The 27,353-nt window shown below is 33.5% G+C and overlaps 4 protein-coding genes and 1 pseudogene across 4 annotated transcripts; 3 read left to right on the top strand and 2 right to left on the bottom strand.

The window, feature by feature from the left end:
* The first annotated feature begins 1,653 nt into the window (after positions 1–1,653).
* LOC133804849 (SKP1-like protein 1B) lies at positions 1,654–2,870 on the top strand. The gene is made up of 2 exons (XM_062242970.1): positions 1,654–2,080; positions 2,419–2,870. The coding sequence occupies exons 1-2, from the start codon at positions 1,781–1,783 to the stop codon at positions 2,590–2,592; spliced, it is 474 nt and encodes a 157-aa protein (XP_062098954.1). The 5' UTR covers positions 1,654–1,780; the 3' UTR covers positions 2,593–2,870.
* LOC133804848 (CO(2)-response secreted protease-like) lies at positions 2,674–6,946 on the bottom strand. Its single transcript, XM_062242969.1, has 7 exons — positions 6,706–6,946; positions 6,192–6,581; positions 5,586–6,102; positions 4,716–4,816; positions 4,390–4,629; positions 4,168–4,282; positions 2,674–4,079 (listed from the first exon to the last, which is right to left on the bottom strand). The coding sequence occupies exons 1-7, from the start codon at positions 6,906–6,908 to the stop codon at positions 3,309–3,311; spliced, it is 2,337 nt and encodes a 778-aa protein (XP_062098953.1). The 5' UTR covers positions 6,909–6,946; the 3' UTR covers positions 2,674–3,308.
* A 10,932-nt stretch (positions 6,947–17,878) lies between these two features.
* On the top strand, positions 17,879–18,582 carry LOC133806704 (glutathione S-transferase T3-like). The gene is made up of 2 exons (XM_062244796.1): positions 17,879–18,035; positions 18,155–18,582. The coding sequence occupies exons 1-2, from the start codon at positions 17,879–17,881 to the stop codon at positions 18,580–18,582; spliced, it is 585 nt and encodes a 194-aa protein (XP_062100780.1).
* Positions 18,583–19,059: 477 nt separating this feature from the next.
* LOC133806703 (uncharacterized) lies at positions 19,060–23,234 on the top strand (annotated as a pseudogene).
* A 2,983-nt stretch (positions 23,235–26,217) lies between these two features.
* On the bottom strand, positions 26,218–26,757 carry LOC133806702 (uncharacterized). Its single transcript, XM_062244794.1, has one exon. The coding sequence runs from the start codon at positions 26,755–26,757 to the stop codon at positions 26,218–26,220; it is 540 nt and encodes a 179-aa protein (XP_062100778.1).
* Positions 26,758–27,353: the final 596 nt, after the last annotated feature.

The raw sequence follows: 27,353 nt of genomic DNA, 5'->3' as shown, positions 1-27,353 counted from the left end.
GACCGCGTTTTTGGCCAACGACGTGAGAACGTCAAAAACGATAAAACCTTCAAGAGAAATTAAACGACACATACAATTTTGAACAGAAAATAAATAACACACGCAATTTTTTTAGTGGTTCAGCCCCAATATGTTGGTAATAGCCTAATCCACTTAGAGTTGTGATTATAGATCTGTACTCAAGATCAGATTAACTGAGTCAACTGAGTTTCTTCAGTACAAATTACAAGAATACAAGAATTCTTTCAGATGCAAGCACTTTCTCTCTTTAGAAAACTCAGACCCAAAATTTCCCCAAAAGTCTCAAAAGAAGCAGAAGACCCATTTCTAATCCCATAAGCCATATATTTATAGGCTTAGGATCATACATCTGATATCCCCTAGAATCGGGATATTTCATTATATTTCTTATATATAAATTACAAAAATATTCAAAATTTAACAGAACACCAAATTTGTGGGAAGAATGAGAGATTCCCGCGTGTGCCAAGACCGGTTCTTGTTGAAGCCGTTTCTGGGAATCTTGACTTAGTCCTCCTCTATCTGGTCGACCCATATCTCCTTCAAGCTGGTTGAACACACCTCTACTGGACAGTCACGCACTTGGCTAGTAGGACACGCACTCCTCTGGTCTAACATGACACTCTGGCCTAGCATGCCATATCTCTCGTCTAACATGGCACTCTGGTCTAGCATGCCATGTCTCTCGTCTAACATGGCACTCTGGTCTAGCATGCCATGTCTCTTGTCTAACATGACACTCTGGTCTAGCATGCCATACCTCTACTTGGACAGTCATGCACTTGCTGGTAGGACATGCAAGTGCTGGTCAGACATATGCATGCTGGTAGGACATGCAAATGCTGGTTGGACACATGCATGCTGGACATATTCAAGTGGTAGGACATGCATGCTGGACATATTCAAGTGGTAGGACATGCAAGTGCTGGACAACAAAGTCACTCCTGGTCGGATGCAACTTACCCGGTTGGTCATGACACCTCTCAAGCAGTCAAAACTCTTCATTGATGTACTGGGTCACTTCTAAGCCAGATCACTTTATCACAACTCTGAGGAGCCAATATATTTATTGACTTATTAATGTGTCTTTTACGGACCATGTACTGCCACTTGTCACCTCTATTGCCACGTCATCGATCTCCATTTTTTGGGGATAACAAATAATTTTGTAGTGTTTTACATTCCTGGGTATCTGAAAACCACTTGTCAGATGAGTAAACCCTTGGAGTACAAATTCCTAGGTTAGAAAAACTCAAACCCAGTACCAAACATGAGAAAGTGTTCAGATTTCCATTCCCGTGTCCAGATTCCTACATACTAAATGACCCCTTTTAGTTTTTTGGGGGAAGAGATTTATCTTGAAAGGTTCACCAAAATTTTACAAAAAACGACATCAAAATTTGAGAGGTAAAAAACGACAGTGTTTTTGTCCAAATTCCAAAAGAATCTAACTAGCAATTGTCGTTTTCAATTGATGCCAAATGGCAAATACTATGTCGGTTTAACTTTAAGGAGAGAAAACGACAACATAATTTCGAAAATTACAAATCAAAACGCGTAAAATACTATGTGGTAATTTAATATTCGACTAATAAATAATTTTTTTTTATTTACCTTTTTTGGTATTCTCTATTATAAAAATCAAGTTTCGTGTTCATCCACTCTCTCTCTCTCTCACTGTAATCCCAATCCATATCCCTATTCTTCTCTCTTTCTCCGAATCGATCAGAGAGCGTCACAGCCCGAGATCGCTTCAGCGATGTCGACCGGCAGAAAGATTACGTTGAAGAGCTCTGACGGTGAGACCTTCGAGGTCGATGAGGCGGTGGCCTTGGAATCGCAGACGATCAAGCACATGATCGAGGACGATTGCGCTGACAATGGTATTCCCCTTCCCAACGTCACCAGCAAGATCTTGTCTAAGGTCATCGAGTACTGCAAGAAACACGTTGAGGCTCCTAAGGCCGAGGACCGCGCCTCCTCCGTCGACGATGAACTCAAGGCTTGGGACGCAGATTTCGTCAAGGTTGACCAGGCCACTCTTTTCGATCTCATCTTGGTTCGTTTCTTCTCCCCTACTATCCTCTGATTTTTCTATCTAGTTCCTTTTATTTTTATTGCTTCGATTTTAGGATTAGGGTTTGTAGTATTTGTTTGAAATTGCAGTCTTTTTGTTGGTGTGGGTTTATGTACTGGATCGTTCATTTAGGGTTTTGCGTATCGTGTTCTTATGGGTGTTTGTGAATGTTTATTCATTCATTCATGTATAATCAATTTTGATTTATGGGGTCTTAGAATTATGATGATGTTGTTCTATAGTCTCTGCTGTTGATGAAATCTTGGGTCTAATTTGAAGAAATTGGATGTTTATGAGACGACCCTTTTTGGTTTTTCTAGGCTGCAAACTATTTGAACATCAAGAGCTTGCTGGACCTGACTTGCCAGACGGTGGCGGACATGATCAAGGGCAAAACTCCCGAGGAGATTCGCAAGACATTCAACATCAAGAATGACTTTACACCAGAAGAAGAGGAGGAAGTTCGCAGGGAAAACCAATGGGCATTTGAGTAAATCTCGTTTACATCAAATGAGCTACTCTGTTTTTGTGTTCAAGTGTTTTTTTTTCCTCTCTATCTCTCTCTCTTTTTACTGTTTTTCAATTGGATGTCGAGGTTACTGAATGCTATTTCAATCCATTATGGGAAAAGCCTCTTAGTCCTTAAAACTGTGGAATTTCATGTTCCTATAAATCTTCTTCCTCCCCCTCTCTAAATTTAGATACTGGGATGATCATCATGATGTTATCTTGATCTCTTCAAGTATATGAATGTGATAAATGATGTTCTTTATTCACATTTCTTTTCTTTACTTATTCATATTTTGCTATGTTCATGATTGAAGCTTGGATTGTCTTATATCCAAGACAGCTTCCATCTACTTCTTTATACATAATTGTCAAGGCTAATCTGATGGAATCATGGACCATAGATTTTTTTTTGTGATGGAGCTGAATGTGAGATTCTTACTTTAGTGCTATTACTTTAAGTAGATTCTTCTTTATTTTTTTACACGTATCGAACTTCAATTCATGGGTTATTCTCATATGCATTAGAATGGACACCCACTTTCATAGTTTAATTATGTGCTGATCATAGCAAATGTCAAAGTCTAATTTTTTTTGTTTTTGTTTTTATTTAAAATATGGAAGTTAAGCATAGGTTACCACTACATTACTACTAATTGACCATAGTACAATGATTTGTCGCTTTATGTTTTTTTTTTTAAATCTAGTTTCCGGGAAGTAGTACAAAAGGGGTACGGACATTATACATTTCATTTGTCCAAGAAATTACCCCCATTGAATTCTTTTCCATCACCCCATGAAATGTGAAAGTCACTTGATAAGTCAACGTCTGATTGTATCCCTTGAATCTAAGTTCTTCTGGTTTCACTGTGACGTTTAAGCCACTTGGTGCCTCAGTGGCAGCAGTGAAAATCGCTTCACCATCACCAACATACTTAACGACCCTGCTTATAGTCTTGCTCGCACTCCCATTGAAGTTGGAGATTGCTATCGAGGGGTAGTTGATATTTGATATCTTATCAGAGCTCGAGTCTTTAGGGCAAGCAAATTCGTTAGGAATGGTTTTGGAGATGAGTTTAATCTTCGATTCGTTATACCCATAATAGCATAGAAAGTTGAGGTAATCAACAATAGTGGTTTCGTAAACCAACCCTGGCTGTAATGGTCCTTCTGTTGTTACTTCTCCTGCCCCATAGTCAAAGGGTGTTGCCACAGAACCGGAGTTTGTTGTCATTGGAGCTTTCAGATTGTTCGTTTGGATTGCTGTTGTCATGATAGCAGATTTGATTGCCGAGGGACTCCATTCGGGGTGCTGGGACTTGACCGTGGCGGCTACACCGGAGACGTGTGGACATGACATGGAAGTACCTGAAATAACGTTGAATAGTGAAGGATCTTTACCAGCAGGGGTGTCATCTGTGTCGTTGGCAATCCACGCCGCAAGAATGTTCACACCAGGTGCTGCTATATCAGGCTGCAGAGCAGTGTGCAATATATATTCTGGTGAGAAATCAGAAAGAAAACTTTGGTGTTAGATCATTGGTGAATAATAATAGCCTTACCTTGATCATGTTAGAGGTAATGTATGAAGGCCCTCTGGACGAGAAATATGCCACAGCAGGAGCTGGTTTATACTCTGTTACCGTCTCAGTTGGCAAAATTGTAGCAACTGGGTTCCTTCGCAAGCATTAAAAAGAAAAGAAAAAAACTCGTTTTATTATTGTCTAACAGAGAGATTTGGAGATAATAGAATGTGTAGTATTCAATTTTCACCACATTCTTACTTGGTCGAGTTGATGTAGGAGAGGATGTTGGTAGCATCTTTTGAACTGATGACAGTGGCTGGAAAAGCTTTGTAATTATCAGCGACAGCCCTGGATTCGTCGTCGATGATAACAACACCTATTCCTCCAAGACTCTTCACTGTATCTATCTTGTCATAGGTTGAATAACCATCTTTCTTTTCACACACAACGATGTTCCCCTTAATCGCTATTCCGTCCAACGATTCTTCTTGGCAATTACTGGTGGTAATGTTCGATTGTTCAGTGATTTTTAGATAAGTTAATGGCAAATAAGTTGCAGACCAATACTTTTTGAAGCAAAATACCTGGCTCTATCGTCATCCCCGTCGCTTTTTTTGGCAGACTTGGCGTATATCAATGGGTACTCAGCAGTTTTTTTAAGAGCTGAGAAGTTTATGCCTCCTCCCTGAATTAGTTCAGGATATAAAACATGCTTCCATTAACCTGAGAAAGTCACTATACTACTGACTACAAAACACTTCTTTAAATTTATCGGATGTAAAAGAAAAGAAATGAGTTATTTTGAGCTAATAGCATTGTTATAAGACACTCTAGGGTGCCAAACACCAAATGATAATTGGTGCAATTAAATTTTGGATGAAAACTATTTTATTTTAAATTTGAATATGTGACATTTTATATTAAACTGCATTATCACTATTTATAGCATTACGTGGCAAGATGACATGTAGCGACACCATCCAGCAGCACTCAACTAAAATCGAATCTTTTACTTTGGTTGTTTATAAGATCAAAAGTAGAGCAAATCAACCAACTAATTAAAGAGAATTATTAAGCAGCAACACTCAAGAGGTGGTACAATTTAATATTTAATAAATATTATGAGATACTGTTAATCAACTCTAACGCAACTGATGTAATGTTCGACAACTCGAGGAGCTATATAGTAACACTATTAGTTAAATAATTTTTCCCTTTGAAAAAAAAAAAAGATGACTTTTGGACTTTGGTTGTTAAATACTTTTACTTTATTTAGAATATATTTGTTTGTGACAACCAAGATAAATATCCATGTAAAAATGGAAGTAAAAGCACATTCTAGTAGTGAATCTTGCAACATAAATGATTGTTTGGTTAATACTCAAAAAGTAATAATGAAAAAAGAAAGAATGGTAGGCCACAATGAGGTCCTGTTTTTGAACCAAAGAACATACCTTGATCACTTTGTTTCCGCCCAACAAGACATTGGATTCAAAATCCCGGTCAATAGTAGTAGCAGCAACGGTCAAAATCCAAGGCACAGCGTTGGTAACCGTTGACGGCTCTGGTCCATCGTTCCCAGCTGAGCACACCACGGTAATCCCCTTCTCCACAGCGTGGAACGCCCCTATAGCGATGGGGTCGGAGTACAAGTCAGGTTGAAATGCCGCCGAAGCACCAAGAGAGAGCGAGAGCACGTCGACCCCGTCTTCAATGGCGTCGTCGTAAGCCTTCAATATCGACGAACCAAGGCACCCTGGCGTGCAGACCCTATAGACCGCGATTCTCGAACCAGGTGATCCACCCTTGGCTGTCCCCGTTGCCAGGCCATAGTAGGAGGCACCTGTGACGGTAGTCCCCGCTGCTGTGGATGCCACATGTGTTCCGTGCCCGACTAAATCCCTTGCCGTTTGGTACTCCTCCGGCATATCGTCATCTTCTTCATCGTAAAATCTTGCCCCGATCAGCTTCCTGAATTCAAAGAAAAAAAAATTATTTTCAAACTTAACTAAAACTCATTTTCTCTGGTTTATCAATGTTAGGCAGTAGTGTGTTATTACTTGTTACAATTGGAGGAGTTGAAGTTATGGCCAGCCATGCACTTTCCTTTCCACCGGCCAGTTGGAATGGGAGTCATTCCTTCATCGCTGAAACTATTTGATTCCGGCCAAATACCCGTATCCAGTATACCAATGATGGTGTCTCCACCGTTGGATGAAGCAGAAGAAGAGAAAGAGCTGGAGTTCTCTTTGGGAAAGGAGTCGATTTTAAGAGCTGTTTGGTACTTGAGAAAATCCCATGAATGAGTTGTGTGGAGCTTTAGAATGGGATCACGAAAAACCGACACCACACCAGGTTTTTGAGCCACTGATTGTGCTTCTGCTTCTGATAAACGAGCCGCGAAACCAGAAAATCCATGCTTATAGGTATGAACTAGTGCATTTGCTTTCCTATATATATATATATATATATATATATATCAAACCAAATAACCATATAGAGTGAATGAATGAGAATATACAATAAGAGCAGACAAAATATGTAAATATTTTACGTTAATATATATATATATACCGTCTGAACAAAGAGTTGATAAGTTTAGCATGGTCATCTCTTAAGGAACCATCGGTTGAGGGTGAAGCTCCCATGTAGACGATATAAAGGCCATTGTTATTGCTCCCACCAGCTTGAGCTGCTTTAGTTTCTCCCAAAAGAAGTGAGAAAACGAAAGTGACAACAAGAGTAAATAATACCGGAATGAGCAAAATGGATTTCATGGTCGTGTGTGTGTATTGATTATTAGTGTGTTAAGTGATAATTAGTTCCACACATCGAGTGATTTATATAAAGGCCAAGGAAAATGAATATGAATGTGAATATGAGGTGGGTTTTGGCTTGTTGGTGGTGGAGAAGACCTAAGTAGTCGACCTTCGACGTTGGTGGGAAGTTATCACGCGTATCCATTAGATTAGGTTTTTAGATATCCACTCAAAGTGCGTTATTGATATTGCTAATCTAATTGTAGTGCCATTTACATATAATCTCAATATATATATATATAATTATGTATGTTTATATATAATGGTGGTGGTGGTGGTGAAGTTGCGTTTATAACTATTTTTGTATATGTTTATTAAGTAATCGATGGTGTGACGTTTTAAGCAGAAATTTTTGGAAAGAGGTTTGCAACTTAACAAACTCTAATGATCATGCCCTTTGAATGGATAGATATGCCCCTTTTGCCAACGGGTAGAGTAGAGGAACTAATTTGGGCTTTTACCAATTTTTGAGTGGTGCCGTGCAGGCCTGCTCCACTATCAGCCGAAAAGGCCTAATCTTACTTAATTCAAGGCCTACTTTTGGTGATAAGGGCAACTCCAATGCTAAAAGCTAAATTTGATGTTGAACTACCACAAAAATAATGATATTTTACCACTATAATTTTTTCCCATTCCAACCTTTGCACTAAACAAAAACACAAAAAGTATGTTTTTTTTAATAAAATATAACTTGTGAAGATAAATAATAATGATGTATATTTTAAAGATTTATTATTGTAATATTTATTAGTAAAAAAATAAAAAAGGACCAAATATGTTTTTGCCAATGTCTATAGTACCCATCAAATTTGGTGTGACAATGTAGATATCACTAAATTTGGGGATAGATATGTAGTCACATTGGGTGAGATTTGATGTCAAATCTAAGAAAATATGTTGTTATGTTTCTCTGTTGGAGTTGGCCTAAGTATATAGTATATCATTTTTGTATAAGTAATGGTATTGTGGGTACACAATTTATATCAAAATATTTTGAGTAATTGGTGGCTTAAATGCATAAATTTATGGATTTGTAGCATTTTAATACTTAATTGGCTTGGCAGCGAAAATGTCTTTAAATGTCAAGTACTTGCCTATGTGGCTGGTTCTCATTGGTAATTAATTAATATTTAAAAAAAATTAAAATATAATAATTCATTTGAATTTATTTAATAATAAATAAATAAATTATAATAATGAATTAAATATAATTAAATTAAACATAAATTAAAATTAATTATTAATAACACCATTAATATTCATCAAACAAAATTACAAATAAACTAATTATAAAATAAACATAATAAAATATCAATTGACTTAATTTAATTAAAAAACTTAAATTAATTATTATTGTTTGGATCGGGCCAACCATGAGAGAAATATTCATTAACATTCAGGTCAATATCTTCACCAATGTTAGGACGCGACAATGGTGATGAAATAAACTGTGGTGCTAGTGGTGAAGGGTAATAAGCTTGTGGACCCCAACTCACGATGCCTAGGATGTAACGTCTGAGATCCTGCAGGAACGTTATTATTTAATAAACCAAATAATAGTTTTTCTTAAGCTTTTTGGGTAGGTAACCATTTGGTACCCTGTGTTTTTGCAAAGCATCATTTTGGTACCCTCTGTTTTCAATAATGCTCATATAGTACCCTGTATTTTAAAATCGTACATATTTAGTACCCTAAACTCAAATTTAATTAATAAAATTTTACCAATTTAATCAAACTGCTGTCAATTATGTAAGTTACAAATTTAAATTTAATTACATAATTACATATAACTGATGACAGTTTGATCACATTGACAAAATTTTATCTATCAAATCTGAGTTTAGGGTACCAAATATGTACGCTTTCAAAATATAAGGTACCATATGAGCATTATTAAAAATAGAGGGTACAAAAATGATACTTTGCAAAAACATAAGGTACCAAATGAGTAAATTCCCTTTTCTTAAACTAATTTATTATTTATTTAATTAATTATTATTAATTTTTAAACATTTATTAATTAAAATTATAAAATTCTACATTAAAATAATTTATAACTATTTAATATTAGATAATGTTATTTAATAAACAAATTAATAGTTTTTCTTAAAATAATTTATTATTTATTTAATTAAATTATTAAAAAATAAATTATTATTTAATTAATTATTTATTCATAATTTTTTTAATTTGAAATAATAATAATAATTTTACAAATTAATTATTATTTAACTTTTAGACTAATTTTTTTTAATAATTACATAAATTTTATTAATTTTTTCATTAATTATATTTTAAACTTATTAATTTGATAATTACTGATAAATTTTAAAATTAAATTAGTAATTACTTAACTTAAATAATTATAAAGTTATATCATAAGTTAATCAAATTATTATAACAATTTACACTAATCTTTTTTAATTATTTATTTAATGACAGAGAAAATAAATTAAAATTTATCATTTCTGTGCCGATATCCCTATCATTGATGGTTGTGGTCAACAACCATCAATCATAAGGATATTGGGACAGAAAAAATAAAGTAATTTCTAATTAACTACTAATATATTTGAATAATAATTTTCAATTAATTATAAAAATTCTAATGAACTCTAATTATATAATATTCATTACAATTTAAATTTCTCTTTATGTTGACATAACATATAACAAAAAAAAAATAAAATAAAAATAGTTTACTTAATTAAATTTCACGAAAAATTCAGCATAATAACAGTTTAATATGACAATTTCAATTTTTTTAAAATCGTCCACTCAGAAAATCCCAAAATATTTATAATAACACATAATATATTTACAACTAAAAAATTTATATTATTTTAATTTTTCTCTATTTTAAAATTTAAAAACTCAAACATATATAAAATTGCTAACACATAATCAAAATTTTCTAACACATACACAAAATAATATATTCATAAATTACATAAAAACATACCTTTCCACTGGTTTCACAGCGGAGCGACGACGGTGGCAACGAAGCAGCAAACCTTGGACACAAAAATAGAATATGTTAGAAATTTAAACAAAAATTAAACAATAAAATTAAAAATTTAAAACACATACTGTGGGGGTGTGGGGTGCCGTGGGTGTGGAGGGCTCAGGTGGAGGGGCTCGGATGGGGGTGCCGTGGGTGTGGAGGGGCTCGTGAGGGGGGTGCCGTGTGGAGGGGCTCGGGTTCAAGAGGGTGGGCGGATGATGGTGGCTGGGGTGGAGAGCAGGGGCTCGAGGGTGAAGAAGACAGAGAGAAATGGAAGAAATTGGAAAATGGAAAACTGATGACAGGGGTGCTCAGATCTTTTATATAGAAGATTATTAGAGGCGGAGGTCCGCCGCTAATAATGGATTCCCGCTGGTATTAAAATAAACTTTTACAATTACTCGCCGCTATTAAAAAACAGTAAGAATTACACATTATTAGCAGCGGGAAGTTCGCCGCTAATAATGTGTTGGACCTGCCGCTATAATGTATTAGCGGCGGACTAATACCCATTTAAATGGTAGCCCGAGAAAATTCCTGCACTTTTCCTCTTCTTTATTAGCGGCGGACCCTCCGCGCTAATAGCTTTTTGTCCATTGCTAATGCTCTTTTTAAATAAAAAAAATAAAAAAACTTTATTAGTGGTGAACTGCTGGGTCCACCGCTAATAGCCCTCTTATTAGAGGTGGATTCAGCTCCGCCTCTAATGCATCTGCTCCTACTTTTTATATTTCTTGTAGTGACGGTCAAATATGGTGGAATAATTGCTGTAAAAAAACATAAATATTAAAGTGCTACAAATTAATAAACTTAGGTATTTTGACGCCCAATTACTCAAATATTATTACACATTTATATAATTTTTTTGTCTGATCACATTTATTTAAGATAAATTCTACCAAGTCAAAAAAACTTATATGTGTATAATGTTTTAATATAAATTGTGCATACAATGGAAATTGATGGAAGGCCATGCCAATTGGTGTACATCTTCACTCCTTATTATTCTCTCCTTTTATCTCATGCGCTCATCATCTCTTCACCCTTAAAAATGATGATGTCAGACTTTGAGTTTTATGATCTTAGAACACTTATATTGGATGAGCTAAAATGTGTTATTCTTTATAATATAGAGAAAAAATTGTTAAGTAGCATTCCATTGGATAATGTAAAGTTATATTTTTTTACCTGAATGAATAATATTTCTTTATATGTAGTGAAATACTATTCATCAAGCTATAAATATTTTTTTATTTTTTTATAAACTTTTGTATATATATATGAGTGTGATACTATTATGTTTAATTATTTTATTTCTTAAAATGAATAAAATATTTTTAAAAATATAATATATAAATAATGTAAAGAAGTAGATGCATGGTATAATGTAAAAGTTTTGAGGTAAATTATAAAAATGTATATTTTTGTGATATATTTTATAATACACTATCTTTATAATATTTAGCTAAAACTCATAAAAACATCTTCCATCAGCTCCTTTATACATATATTTATAATAGCTATGCACAAACTCCAATTAATTCATCTTTACATTTACATAATATTTACATATCTTTTATATAATATTTAATATTATTATTTTTCTTTATAAGCTTTCTCTCTCCATTTAGTATATATTTATTATTTCTTTTTTGTTTGTTAATTATTTTATTTTACTTTAAGTAATAAAATATGTTTAAAGATATAATATTTAAATGATGTAGAGAAATATATAGAGAATCTGATGTATGGTATAATGTAAAATTTAGAGGTAAAATAGAAAAAAATGTGTTTTGATGAGGTAAAATAGAGTCTCATCTCCAATGAGACTCTATTTTTATATTCAAAACTACTTTTTCTTCATTTTTAACCAAATTTCAACTTCAACATTATAATAAAGGAAAACATTATTTGCCTTCAATAAAATGAAGACCTTACTGTTCATTTAAAGTCAAAACTAAATGTCTAAATTAGTCTTGATAATTTTCTTTAAATACAAATATATCCTCATATATAATATTATAAGTTTTAATTATATTTTTGTTATTTTAATTATATTTCATTTATAAAATTTAAATTTATGTTATATAAATAATAAAAATAAAAATATATACAAATAAAAAATTAATAATAAAAATAAAAACCAATAACATTATCAAATTTAAAACTATAAAATTTAAATTACTAAATTAAATAAAAACAATTAAAAAAAAACTAACAACAACAATAAAAAAGCAACAATTGTTACTAAAATTTATTGATGATTAAAAAGAATAAAAGTAGAATATTGATGATCTATATTTATTTTTGATGATTAAAAAGAATAAAAGTAGAATATTCTTTTTTAAAGTAGCAATTCGAGATAAAATAGTAATTTAAAGTGGAAAATATGATAAAATAAAGATAAAATTGATTTAAAATAAAATTGTGATTGGAGATGAGGTTACGTATAATAGTACTCACAACCAAACTAGATCAGCAGTGTATAGGAATTTCATTTAAAAAAAAACATAAATAGTATACTTTGTCATTAAGAGCCATGAACCGCAAATTGACAAGTCTATTATAAACCATTAACAATTTGTTTTTAATGTTTTATATAGAACCAATTATTTATTCAATTGCCATATTAATTGTTTATTTTTAAACACGACTTTCTTTTTTTTTTTAAAAAAAAAAAAATCGAATTTGATCATATTTACAATTCTCAATAAATATGTGTACTCATTTTTTTTTTAAAAGAAAAAACTAAAGCCTCCTTAATTTATTGTTGAGGCCCTCCGGTGCCGTGGTGGAGTGGTGCATATTTGATTTAAAATGTATAAAGAGTCGGTGTGTAGGTAAGATATTAGAATCAATTATTGAGACTTTCACCAACTTTTGGGGTAATGCACACGTACGTATATATCACACGTACGTATATATCACACGTACGTAGTACACTTGAAAAAAAAATATCAAGGGTAATGCACATATGATGGTATAGGTAGTATTGTTTGATGATATAAATAAACTTTAAAAGAAGGCAACTGACCAAATTGTAGGCACAAGAGTGCGCCACTACCTCTTGAGAGGCAGTGACTAGCCGTATATAGTAGGCATGGGAAAAAAAGAAAAAAGTTAATGAGTTATATATGCTTTATTGCAATGACAAGTAAAAAAACAATAATTGAGTTTTTGATTAGTGAAGGAGATTGATTCGATCATATATATATATAAAAATAAAGAGAGAGAGAGTTTCATATCCTTATCCCTTATATCTACTTTCTTCAACTCTCATGCTCTATCTCCACTAATGTTTCATGCTCCTTTGGTAATTTAATCACGAGCATGAATCATAACATCAGAGTTAACATTCGTTGGGTGCCGGGAAAGTTTAATTTTGTAGTAGTGTTTCTTTCTAGCATTGTGCAAATTTATCTAACTTTTGTCTTTGCCCTAGTGATGACATTTTTACTGCTTATTATTTTATAATATTTTATGGGTTGTAGTTAATTATATATGTGATTTTTAACTATTTCCTATTTAAGCCCATTTGGCTTGTGAAAAGTTGAATTTTTACACTACACCAAATTTGGCTTTTCACGTTATCTCACGATGTCGGTTTATAACTGACGTCTCGCTTTGTTGACAACATCAATACTAGTACTGAAGCCACTCACAGTGCCTAACGTTAGCTTAAAACTAATGCTAAGGAAAAAAAGAAAAAAAAAATATCAAAAGAGGTCTCCAACTTTTTCTTTAAAGCGTCACTTAAATCTCTAAACTTTATTCTGTATCATTTGGATTCCCAAACTTACTAAATGTGTATCACACATAAGTCATTTCTATTGGAAAATGATTTACAAAATGTATAACTGAAATAGTTTAAATCACTTTTGGCGTTATCTCACAACGTTGATTTATAATTGCGCCACGCTTTGTTGACAATATCAGTACTAGTAGTGATGCCACTAACAGTATCTAATAGCATTAGCTTAAAACTGATGTTAAGTAAAAAAAGAGGACTGAAATTTATGAAACCGCCCATTCCTATTATCTCATTCTCTCTAAACCGTATCTCTCTATCTATCACACTCTCACTGCATATGCCTTCAATCTTTTTTATGAAAATTTTGTGTTGACAATTGAAATCTCATGAATTCATAGTTGATGTAGCTAGATCGTGATTTTGGCTTCCTAATATGGTGTTCTACTATTGTTTTTTTTCCAAGGGTGACATGCCTCTCTTTTGTTGATTTAAAATATTGTTGTAGATTTAGGTATTGAAAGCATTAATTATTCCCTTTCAAGTATGAGTTATATATAAATATATAATAAGGTCAGGCTGGTGTAGGATATTCTCCATGTATCAGAATGTTATTTGCTGCAGTAGTTAATTAATAATTGTAGCATATTAAAATCATGGTTTATTACGTACTAACTAGTAAGATCGTACGTTGTTTAATTTATTACTAAACTTATATCTTTGTTGAGAAGATGTGTGTGTCTCAAGCTTTGAAATTTTTGTTGGTTTATAATAAGGTCAAGATAGTTAAAATTTTTGTTGAAGATATGATTATATTTTGTCTTTTCTTATTGTTATTTTCTAGCTCAGTGACACGCACTTGTGTTGATATGTGGTTTTCCTTGTTACACAATCGTAGCATAAGGTTCCCTTTATATATATATAAATATATTGAAGGGCCCTTTAATATTTACCCATTAAGAAAAAACATAAAGACATGTATATATTTTTTACCCATATCGATCTCTATTTGAATTGAATTTTTTATATTTTAACTTTTGATATTTCTTAGAAAGAAAAAAAAAAAAAGCGACGAAACCATATGAACCAAAGTTTATTAGACGAAACTAACCCAACTATAGTTTGGAAAAATAATATGTTTTGTGGGAAAAAATAAAACATGTGGCGGCTATATTTATATGCCCAACAACATATGATGCCACAAATAATCTCTAATATCAAGTCTTAATTACAGCTACATATATACCAATGGGGGAAATTTGAGTATTTATGCATAATAATGTAGTTGCATATATATAAAAAATATTATTCTTTAAAATTATTCTAAAATAATGCTAGCATTTGTTTGATTTTCAAAAATACCCTTATCATTTTTTTAGCTTCCATCCCTCTTCTCTCTCAGGTCACCTTTATTATTTGAACATCATCAATTCATCCATCAATCTCTTATCAATTAAGATACTAATTTATGCATTTCGAAAAGATCTGTGCATGATTTTTTGGTTTTTTGTGTAATATTTTTCACAATTTTTTAGATCTAAAACATAAAAATTTGCAGAAAACTCGTTAGACCTCGATGTATCTCGATGCCCAGCTCGATGGGCCCTTAAAAATCACGATTTTCAAGAAAAAAATCATCTGCCTCGATAGACTTCGATGCAAATAATTGCAATTAATAAAAAGTGTATAACTTTTCACTCGGGTGTTCGTTTGATGTGATTTTTTTTAATTTTGGTATTTTCTTGAGATCTACATGTCTGGGATGTGTACACACACATTTGGGAAGTTGAAAGTTTGAAAACATATCCAACCTTAAAAATATAAGGGTATTATTTTGAACTTTGGTGTGTTTTCAAGATATTAACTTCCCAAATGTGTGTGTATACATATTAGATGTGTAGATCTCAAGAAAATATCAAAATTAAAAAAAAAAATCACCTCAAACGGACACCCTAGTGAAAAATTATGCACTTTCTATGAATTGCATCGATGTATGTCGAGGCTTATCGAGGCATATTGTTTTTTTCATGAAAATCATGATTTTTAAGATATACATCGATAGAACTCGATGTACCTCGATGCCCAGCTCGATAGACCCTTAAAAATCATGATTTTCAAGAAAAAAACCATCTGCCTCGATAGATCTCGATAGGTCTCGATGCAATTGATAGAAATTGCACAACTTTTCACTCGGGTGTCCGTTTGAGCTGATTTTTTTTTTTTTTTGAATTTGGGTATTTTCTTGAGATCTACATGTTTGGGACATGTAAAAACATACTTAGGAAGTTGAAAGTTTGAAAACATACCCAACTTTAACTTTGGTGGGTATTGTTTTTTAACTTTGGTGTGTTTTCAAGATTTCAACTTCCCAAATGTATGTTTAAATATATTAGACGTGTAGATCTCAAGAAAATACCCAAATTAAAAAAAAATCACCTCAAACGGACACCCGAGTGAAAAGTTATGCACTTTCTATTAATTGCATTAATTTCCATCGAGACCTATCGATGCCTATCGAGATATATCGAGGCAAGTGGTTTTTTTTTTCATGGAAATCATGATTTTTAAGGGCCCATCAAGCTGGGAATCGAGGTCTATTGAGGTATATATTAAAAATCATGATTTTCATGAAAAAAACCATATGCATCGATACCACCTCGATAAGCCTCGACATACCCCGATGCAATTAATAGAAAGTGCATAATTTTTCACTAGGGTGTCCATTTGAGGTGTTTTTTTTGTTTTGAATTTGGGTATTTTCTTGAGATCTACACATATAAGATGTGTACACACATATTTGGAAAGTTAAAAGCTTGAAAACACACCAAAGTTCAAAATAATACCCTTATATTTTCAAAGTTGGGTATGTTTTCAAACTTTTAACTTCCCAAATGTGTGTGTACACATCCCAGATGTGTAGATCTCAAGAAAATAACCAAATTAAAAAAAAATCACCTCAAATGGACACTCGAGTGAAAAGTTATGCACTTTTTATCAATTGCAATTATTTGCATCGAGGCCTATCGAGGTAGATGATTTTTTTCTTGAAAATCATGATTTTTAAGGGCCCATAGAGCTGGACATCGAGGTACATCGAGGTCTATTGAGGTTTATCGAGTTTTCTGCAAATTTTTACATTTCAGTTATAAAAAATTGTGAAAAATATTACAAAAAAAACCAAAAAATCATGCACATATGTATTCGAAATGCATAAATTAGTATCTTAATTGATAGGGGATGGAGGGATGGATGAATGGTGTCCAAAGAATAAATGTGACCTGAGAGAGAGAAGACGGATGGAGGCTAAAAAAATGAGAAGGGTATTTTTGGAAACCAAACAAATACTAGCATTATTTTAGAATGATGTTAAAGAATGATATTTTTTTGATATATGCACCTACAATATGCATAAATACCCAAATTTCCCTACCAATACTCTTAAGAGCATCTCCAATGGGGAGAGCTATAGCAGTAGCCATTGACCAAAATCTGACACAAAGTGTAGCTTATGTATTGGAGCTCTTAAAATTTTTGACCATTGCCTAACTTGGTTGCCTCATAGAGGCAACGCTCCTTTTCATTTTTTCTCTTTTCTTTTTATATATAAATATATATACATATAATTTTTTTTATATATAAATATGTATATACATATATTTATTTTCTTACAGTTTTTTATATAAATATATATACATATTTTTTTTGTTACCGTTAGAGCTTTTTTTTTTTTCTTCTATAAATACTCACTTACTTAATTTCATTTTCACACTATATTTTTCTTCCAAATTATCAATATCACAAAAAAAAAAAATCCTATCAATGGATTTCCAAAATGCTCCAAATTCTCCAAGTACCAATTCCCAAAATCCAAATTTTCAATATTCTCAAGTTTTTCAAAATTCATCATATTCTCCACATACCAACCCTCAAAATCCAAATTTTTAATATTCCCATTTCAATCAAAATTTTCGAAATACTTAATCTACTAATCCCCTAAATCCAAATTTCCAATATTCTCAATTTAACCAAAGTTTTCTAAATTCTCAAAATTATCCAATGTCCTCTTACCCTTACCAAAATTTTGCCTCTTTTGAGACGCCCCAACAAGCTCCATTCTTCACACCAACAAATTCACTACCATATGCCTTTCATATGCCTTCCCTACACCAACCTGAAATGGTTTCAAGAAATTATAGGCCTAGTATAGAAAAGTCTAGTATTGATTTGAATCGCGAAACATCGTCAACATCTATCTCTGAAACCCAACCTGAACATTGTGCTGAAGGGTTGGAAAATATTATTCTACACAATGAAGATGAATCAAGGCATAAAGGTAAAGTCAAATAGAGCAAGGAAGCAACTATACTTCTTATAAGTGGATGGCTTAATACATTTAAGGATGCCATTGTGGGGAATACCAGACTTCTACACATTTCTGGGCTCGAATCGCAGATTACTTCAACACCAACCAAATAGGTGAGCAAGCAAGGACTGGAAGGCAATGCAAAGACCATTGGAACAAGATGAATCAAAAGGTGGCGCGATTCAATGGATGTTATAAACGAGTTCAATTAGCACATCACAGTGGTTGGTCTGATGAGCAAATTCTTGAGAATTCACATCAATTGTACAAATCTGAAAATAACAACTCAAATTTATTATTTGTGGACTGTTGGAGATTGCTAAAGGTTGAGCCGAAATGGAATACAATGTACCAACCAACATGTGGTAAGAGAACAAAGGTGTCAGAATCAGGGGCATTTACTTCATCTTCTAATGCAGACATCAGTGACGATGAAGTACGTGAAGTGCGCCCTACTGGCCAAAAGGCAACAAAGAGAAAAGGAAAGGAAAAAAAAGACACAATGCTAGATTTATAGAGATTAGTGAACGAAAAACAGTTGCATTAGAGAAATTGGTGGCGATAAAGGAGAAAGAGGCAGAAGATAATAAGATTAAAGGATATATGGATTATCTCATCATGGACACGTCGCATATGACTCTTGAGCAAAAGAAAAATCATGAAGCCATGTGTACTTATATTAAGACTAATATCCTAAAGTTGTAATTGCTTTGTATTTTCATCAATGTCATTATTATGTATTTTGATTTATTTAAATAAACTATCCTTTATTATTTAGTAACGGCTATATTTAACGACTATATTTTAACGGCTACATTTTAACAGCTATATTTTAACGGCTATATTTAACGGCTATATTTTAACGGCTATATATGTCACCATGTCTATAAATACAAAATTTCAATCATCTTTTTACTCAACTGATCATTCCGTCCTTCATTTTACTCTCTCATTTATCTTTCATTCTCAAATATCATATACTCTAAGTTCGACAATGGATTCGCTAAATTCTACGAATTCATACGATAATATGAGTCTAGAGGATATCATAATTGTAGAGTGTACTGATGATCAATATTTCAAAGCTTTCATGGATGGGGGTAGCTCAACAAGGCAAGGAAGAAAGAGAGCCCATATTGATAAGGGTCATGTAGAAGGACATCAACGTTTGTTCGATGATTACTTTTCTGATGAATCGGTGTATACAGACTATCAATTTAGAAGAAGATTTAGAATGCATAGACACGTATTTCTACGCATAGTGCAAGCTCTAGAAAATCATTCGTAGTATTTTCAGATGAGGTTTGTTGCAGTCGGTAGAAGAGGGTAGGGCTGAGCATTGGGCGGGTTGGTCGGGTTACAAGGCATTTTTACCAGTCCAATGTCATAATCGGGTTAGCAAAAGTGACCCGTAACTTGCCCAATTAAGAAATTTTTTTTTTAACCCGTCCAATAATTTGGGCGGGTTGGTCGGGTTAACCCGCCCAAACCGAAATGATATATTTTTTTTGGCTGGTTGGGCGGGTCAACCCGCCCAAACAAAAATGGTATTTTTTTTTTAAATATTTTTGTAATTTTTTTCTTTTAAATACTAGTACTAATAGTGTGAAGTTTATATTTTTAAGCTTAAAACAATATTTTAAATTTATAGTAAAAAAATTAAAACAAAACTTAATTAATTTATATATTTATTTGAATATATTAAAAATAATAAATTCTTAATTGGGCGGGTTGGGTTATATTGGGCGGGTTGATAATTATTTTCAACCCGCCCAATGTAACAATTGGGCGGTTTAAATTTTGGTCGGTTTATTCAGGTTGCATTTTTTGGCGGTTTTTTTGGGTTGGTTTGGGCGGTTTATTCTGGTTGGGCGGGTTGTAAAATTTTTTGCACAACCCTAGAAGAGGGCTTTCACCATTACAGAAGTGCACCGCTGCAATGTGAATATTAGCATATGGAGCGCCTGCTGATTATGTTGATGAGTATGTTCGAATTGGTGAAACCACCGCTATTGAATGTCTAGTAAATTTCGTTCGGGGAGTGAATGAGATTTTTCGTGCTGAATATTTGAGACGACCCAATGATGGGGACATTCGTCGCTTACTTCAAATAGGGGAGGTGCGTGGTTTTCCAGGCATGTTGGGAAGCATTGATCGTATGCATTGGGAATGGAAAAATTGCCCAGTTGCATGGAAAGGACAATTCACGCGAGGTGATCACGGTAGGCCAACAATCATGCTCGAAGCAGTTGCATCACAAGATCTCTGGATATGGCATGCATTTTTTGGTGTTCCGGGATCCAATTATGATCTGAACGTGTTAAATCAATTCCCATTATTCACTGAAATCTTACAAGGGCAAGCTCCAAGAGTTGAGTTTTGTAACGCCCTACTTCCTTAGGGCCGTTACTAAGTGAGTTTTAAGACAAAACAGTGCAATGAACTCGCTAACCGAGGTTTTGAAACAAGAGTGTGACTAATAAAAGTTAAGGCTGTAATCTTTGAAAATGCGTTGACTTAATAAAAACTTCTAGTATTAAACAATGGGGATCCCAAAGTAAGATTTGAAAACTATTTACATCTTGAAATAAGTTTACAGTTGATCAGTTCTAAAAATCATAGGTTATTACAGCTATTTTCAAATAAACCCCCAACCAAAGCAGTCGGGCAGGCCAAACATGTACGCGTCGCTTCACGCTCTCCGTACTCATGGTTGGTTGACTCAGTCATTGCCCTTACCTGCAACACAGAGCACCCGTGAGCCGAAGCCCAGCAAGAAAACTCATGCAGAACATAACATATGCAGTTTATACAGTTTATCATAACAGATAATCCACAGATAAACAAGTCAATCATTAGACTAAGCAAACACGGCCAAGCCGCCCCAGAGCCTTACCGAAGCCTGGGGTATCGGTTCTCACCGCGAGGATAACTCATGTATCCCTTGGGTCCCACCCTGAATATAGCATAACACATGTATCCACCGGGCCCCGCCCTGACTATAGCATCCCATGTGCTAGGTGTTACTTCCGGCCCCGCCGCCGTACTCGGCCTACGCCGCTCTCGGCCCTTGCCGTTCATTCCATTATAATCACACATATAATATAACACAACAACATGAAATCAAATATTAATTCATTTAAGTCTGCACCCTAACATGTGATGCAATATAGGGTCGTGCCCTGCAATCATCTCATCATGCAACATGCAACATAGGGCCGCGCCCCGCAATCATACTATGGGCCCATGCCCTATCCTACGGGTGTTATAGTTTTCTTACCTGTATTCCGAGCCTGCTGATGCACTCACGCCGCGAGCACGGCCCTCTAGCACGAGCCTCTCCAATATTCTAGTCACAACACACAAGAAACACCCTCAACACTAATCAAATCCAAAAACCGCTTCCCGGGACCAATCCCACACTCTCGGGACTCCCAAATCCCTAAAACAATTCATCGGAAACACCCCCCGAACCCCCGGAGCAAAAGCTCAAAAATGCAAATTTCCAACCCCTGAAAATGGCCTAGCGCTGCGGCGCCCAGCAAGACAGAAAGCCACCCTCGCCTGGACACAACCTCGCGCCGCGGCGCCCAAGAACAGGGCCGCGACGCTCCTTCGCGAACCCAGAAAACTGGGTTTTCTCTTGCGTTTCCACCGAGCTAAAACCTTCCCAAATCAAACCAAACCAATACCCAAACCCCAAAATCAATTTCAAACAACAAATAGACCATCTAACAACCCATAAACATCATCAAAGACATCCAAACACACAATCAAATCCCCAAAATCCACATCCTTGATTTCAATTTCAGAAAAATAAAAACTCAAAGTTCAAACTTAAACCATGCTCAAATTTCTTAACCCATAACATAATCAAGCCTTAAATGTGTATAAAATTCCTTACCTCATATGGAGAATCCATCCCTAAGCTTCCTTCATCTCCTAGGTCTCCAATTCAGCTCCTCCACTCATCTTCTTCTTCTTCATGCCCTAGCTTTTCCCTTTCTTTTCTCTTCTCTTCAAACTCTATCAAGACCAAAATGACTAAGCCCCAAACCGTGTACCCCATATAACCCAGCTGCCATTTATCTAATTCCCAACCAAATGACCATTTTGCCCCTCCTTGCCTATCCTTTCCTACCTAAACCTCAAGGGCACTTAAGTCCTTTCATTTCTATTTCATTTCTACCATTTTATTTCTAAAACTTGTTACTCTCAGCAGTAACTAATGGTTACCCAGGTTACTAAATCTCCAATAACCATTACCCGCTAAATCTCAACTTAACCATAAAATTCCCGAGGTACCCCTAGGCTCCTCCCGAGCCGGGTATAGAAATCCCGTTGTGACTCTTGAGTTAAATTTGCTCTCTAGGACCGTCTTGGCACGTGCATCACAATAATACCACCACACTCACGTGGTACAAATCACGGAATACAATTATCACATATATGCCCTCAGCGGGCTAAAATTACAATTATGCCCTTCAAACACAATCAGGGCCTACATGCATACTAATACACATAGTCATGCATCTCAGATAAACAATTAGTCAAATAACATGCTTTAAATCATAACCATGCATTTAACTCATAAAATCACCCATAAATCCCAACATGCCCTCCTGGCATACTAATCAAGGCCCTTAAGCCTTATTAGTGAATTCGGGTCGTTACAAGTTTACAATAAAAGGCACACAATACAACAAGGGGTACTATCTAGCAGATGGTATCTATCCAGAGTGAGGTACATTTGTTAAAACTATCCCACTACCTCAAGGAGAGAAAATAAAATTATTTGCTCAATGCCAAGAAGCGGTACGTAAAGATGTTGAGCGAGCATTTGGAGTACTTCAATCTCGTTTTGCTATTGTACGAGGACCAGCACGTTTTTGGCAAAGAGATGTTCTCAAAGATATTATGTATGCATGCATCATATTGCACAATATTATTGTCGAGGATGAAAGAGATGCATATGAGAGTTTGGTTGATTTTAATTATGATGACGGCCCTACAGACACCCCAACAGTTGAAGTATTGCATGTACCTATTTCCGACTTTCCGACAATGCTGCAAAGAAATGCTGAAATTTGTGATAGAAATATTCATCGCAATCTTCAAGCAGACTTGGTGGAACACATATGGTCAAAATTTGGAAATCATTTTAATTAGTTTCTTTTTTTAATTATGTTAGATTGATTAATTACGATTATGTCATTTTATAAGTTTTTTTTTAAATTTAGTCTAATTTAAATATCATGTACTATTTATTTATATTAATATATGAATTTAAAAAATTTAGTATGATAATATTTATAATTATAAAATGATATATTAAATAATAATATGTGGGGACCATGGTTGACAATTTTTAGGGTAGCTTGCATTGGAGTATTTTTAAAAAATAAGTTGCCAAAAGTGATGTGGATGAGAGAGAAAATAAAAAATTATATTTTTTAGTTGATTTAGACATTTTAGGCAATGGTTGGGGTAGTTTGCATTGGAGAGGCTCTAATGGGAAGATGATTTTCGTTTTTTATTTGCAAACATAACAAAGCAAGAATAAAATAACACATCAATATTGAATAATAACGGCTTTTTTTTATTATTTTATTTATATTAAGATATACAAAATATATCATATTTCAAAATTAATCAACAGTAATATATCACATTTATACATGTGGTCTAGGCTTGAGTCATATTTAGTACAACATTTAAAAATACATACCCGAGCTACAACTAGTTTATTAAAAGGGATATTGGCGATGATAATACTTAAATTTTTAAAAAAATTATACTTTAATACCCAAATCTTATTTTTACCAGTAATAATATTTAAATCTACAATTTTTGTGCAACCTTTAGTAATCACTGTTAACTGCCCGTTAAGTATCCACGTGACACATTTTTTTACTCGTAAATTTAGGTATTATAGTGTAACTTTATAAATGATTTGAGTATTATTTCCGCCAATATCCTTAAATTCTGTAAATACTATAAAAATCATTTTAAAATTTTAAAAAATCTAAAAGATTATTAGAGACTAATTAATAAAACTAAAATTTGCAAATTCGAAACAACCAAAATTATAATTGAAACTCAAAATCATCCCAAAATCCATATTATTAATTAGTTTATAATAATCTTTTAGATTTTTTAAAATTTAAAATGAGTTTTATAATATTTAATGAATTTAAATAATTTAGTCTAAAATCACCCCAAAATCTATGTGCCACATGGATACTTAACGAGCAGTTAACGGTGAGTACTAACGGTTGCACCAAAATTGTAGATTTAGATATTGCCGCAAAAAATGGGTATTAAAGTGTAACTTTTGAATTGAGTATTATCGCCACCAATTAGACTAATAAAAATGTGTCACGTGGATACTTAACAAATAGTTAATGATGAGTATTAACAGATGCACCAAAATTATAGATTTATGTATTATTATCGCAAAAAAAAATTTGGGTATTAAAGTGCAACTTTTGAATTTTTTTTAGGTATTATCGCCGTCAATATCCATTATTAATATGCATCGAAGACCAATGAGTCTACAATGTCATAATTTCTTTAAAATGAATAGAGAAAGGTTAATTAAAATCATTTTTTTCAATAATTAAATTTTCACTTTTATTAGTGATTTTTTATATTACATTGTGCCAAATGTATTGAAAAATATTTGATGTCCATCGATCATGTATAGTTACAAAAAAATTTACTATATTTCCACTACATATTAAATTTAGTTACAAAATATATATTGGCTTTCTTTTACTCTAGCTTAAATTTCTGTCACATCCCCTCTTATATGTTTCCTCTATGTAAGTATATATGTGTTAATAAGTGAATGGATTCATTTTAATTCCCTAAGAAAAAATGGACTCATTTTAAATATTAAAATCATTTCAATAAATTTCCACACCATTAGCTAGAAGTTACTACTACATATATATATATATATCTATATTATTTATAGGGGTGAATTGATAGAAATATGTCAAAATTAGTCTTCTCCCATTTCAACTTATCTTGTTGGGTTTTAAGAGGAAATTTTCTAAATTAGCATAAATAACCCCACCAGTTACTTTTTTCAAGTATTACGCATCTTACCACAATTTTAGGCATGATTGATAACTAGAAACTTATTAGTCATGCCCATTTAATATTATATATATATGTATATATTATTTACTCATACTGATCTCTATATTTGAGTTGAATTTATTATATTTCTTAACATTTGATCATATTTCTTTTTACATTATTAATTATATATTAGTCAAGCAGCAGAGTACGAATAATCTTGATTTTGTTACTCTCTTTTTTAATATTTTCACCTTTCAACACCACCACTCACTCATATCTCCTCATTGGCCACCAACGACCGATTTGAGGAAATTAAAGAACAGTACTAGACCAAATAATATTCAAGTAATATATATAATTATTAAGAGACAAATTATATAATCAAGCTTATATATAGAAACTTAATTAATTAATTAGACACCCTTTAATTTCATGATCTACCACACAACTCCCAACTATATATTGTTTTAATTAGAGTACGTAGTCTTTCTGAGAAAACTTCGTTAAGCCAAAGCCAAAGCCAAAGCCCGATTGTAGATCACCCCAAAAAGCAAAAAGAGATCGAAAAAACTCAACCATCGACCTTATTTTGTTTTCTTTCTCTATTACAACACACCACACACCAGTACTACTACTACAACTACGTTCATCTCAAAATGGAGCTGTCAAGGCTCTGTTCAGACTCGTACTCTTTTCCGGGAATTCTTGCTCAACTGAGATTTTCAGCCTTTGAATCTGCAATTTGATAGACCCAAATGAGAATTAGTGTATAACACATATTTGATTATCAGACGGAGTCAGAATTATTATATAAATGACATATATATTGTGCATTATTCTATTAAAATTTTTAAAAAAAATTGAGGGTCATCATGGCTCCCTCTAATCCCTTTAATATTAGCTCTGTCATTTTCATTGATTACCCGTATTTCGAGCCGTTCATTCTCTTCGTGTAGCTGGTCCAGTTGAAGTTCCAAGTCCTTGTTATAAGCCTGTAAATTAAAACAAAAACTAATTAAAGCTAGGGTTAGCATAAATAATAGAGAACCCTTAATTTAATTAATTAACCTAAAGCTTTTAGTACTTCAAAATAATGATAAGGTGAAATGAAGAAGGGGTTATTGGTTGCCTTTTTTCTGGCTCTGGCCCGAAGAGCGTAGCCTCTATTTCTAATCATCTGCATATACCGTTTTTCAGGGGTAATAATCACACTTTTTTTCTGGACCCTTTGTTTTTTCGCAACAACAGTAGTAGTAGTAGCAGTAGTCAAAGAAGTACTCGAACCACTGTGCTGGACTGGGTTTGACAGAAGCGGAGGTTGAGCTCGGGTTTCGACGAAAGGGAAGCTTAAATAATTAGGCTCAGGATTCAAGCTGAGGGGTTGTTTATTAGGAGGAGGACGAAGAGAAATGGCATGGCTAAACGACGGTGAATCTTCTGTCGTTGGTGAGTTAATAGTGTTGAAATGGGAAGAAAGAATAGTACTGGAGTGGAAATCTTGGAGAGTATTAGTAGCTGGGAAGGGTGTGGTGATGGAGGAGGAGTCATAGTCTGGGAGGCAGGACAGGTCGAGCTCGTTCCACACAGCTTGTTCTTCTTCCATGGATTATTTTTTTTCTTTTCTTGGGAGGGAGTGATTTGATGATGTTAATTAACGTTGATGGTGCTGTTTGCACCTTGGACTCAACATATGTTTGGATATATATATTGAAAGAAAATATTAGAATATTAATTGTAGACCTCAATATGGTTCGATATATACTTCAAAACAAATTCAAAACAAATAATAAGAACTCATATTAACAGAACGATGTGATCGTGTGGTGTCTTACAGGTTTAGTGTAACGACCCAAAATTACTAATAAGGCTTAAAAGCTTTGATTAGTGTGTCGGAATGATATGATTGGTTTATGTGTGATTTAAATGATTTAATGCATAATTATGTGATAAGCATGCTTATATGCTTATATGAATATGTGAAATGCATGACTACGAATATTAGTATGCATATAGGCCCTATTTAGCTATTGTAGGCATATTTATAATTTTGGCCCGTTGATGGCATAAATGTGATTATTTGCGATAAATTGTTAATACCACATTATTATGTGGATATATTTGCAGTATATGGCTCGAGACGGTCCTAGTGAGCGGTTTGGCAAAATAGTCACGGTGGGTATTTATACCCGGATCGAGGGA

This window comes from Humulus lupulus, chromosome X (genome assembly GCF_963169125.1).
Source record: "Humulus lupulus chromosome X, drHumLupu1.1, whole genome shotgun sequence".
In the NCBI taxonomy this organism is placed as follows: Eukaryota; Viridiplantae; Streptophyta; class Magnoliopsida; order Rosales; family Cannabaceae; genus Humulus; species Humulus lupulus.
The sequence above is the reverse complement of the archived record's forward strand: the minus strand, read 5'-3'. Positions and strand labels throughout refer to the sequence as shown.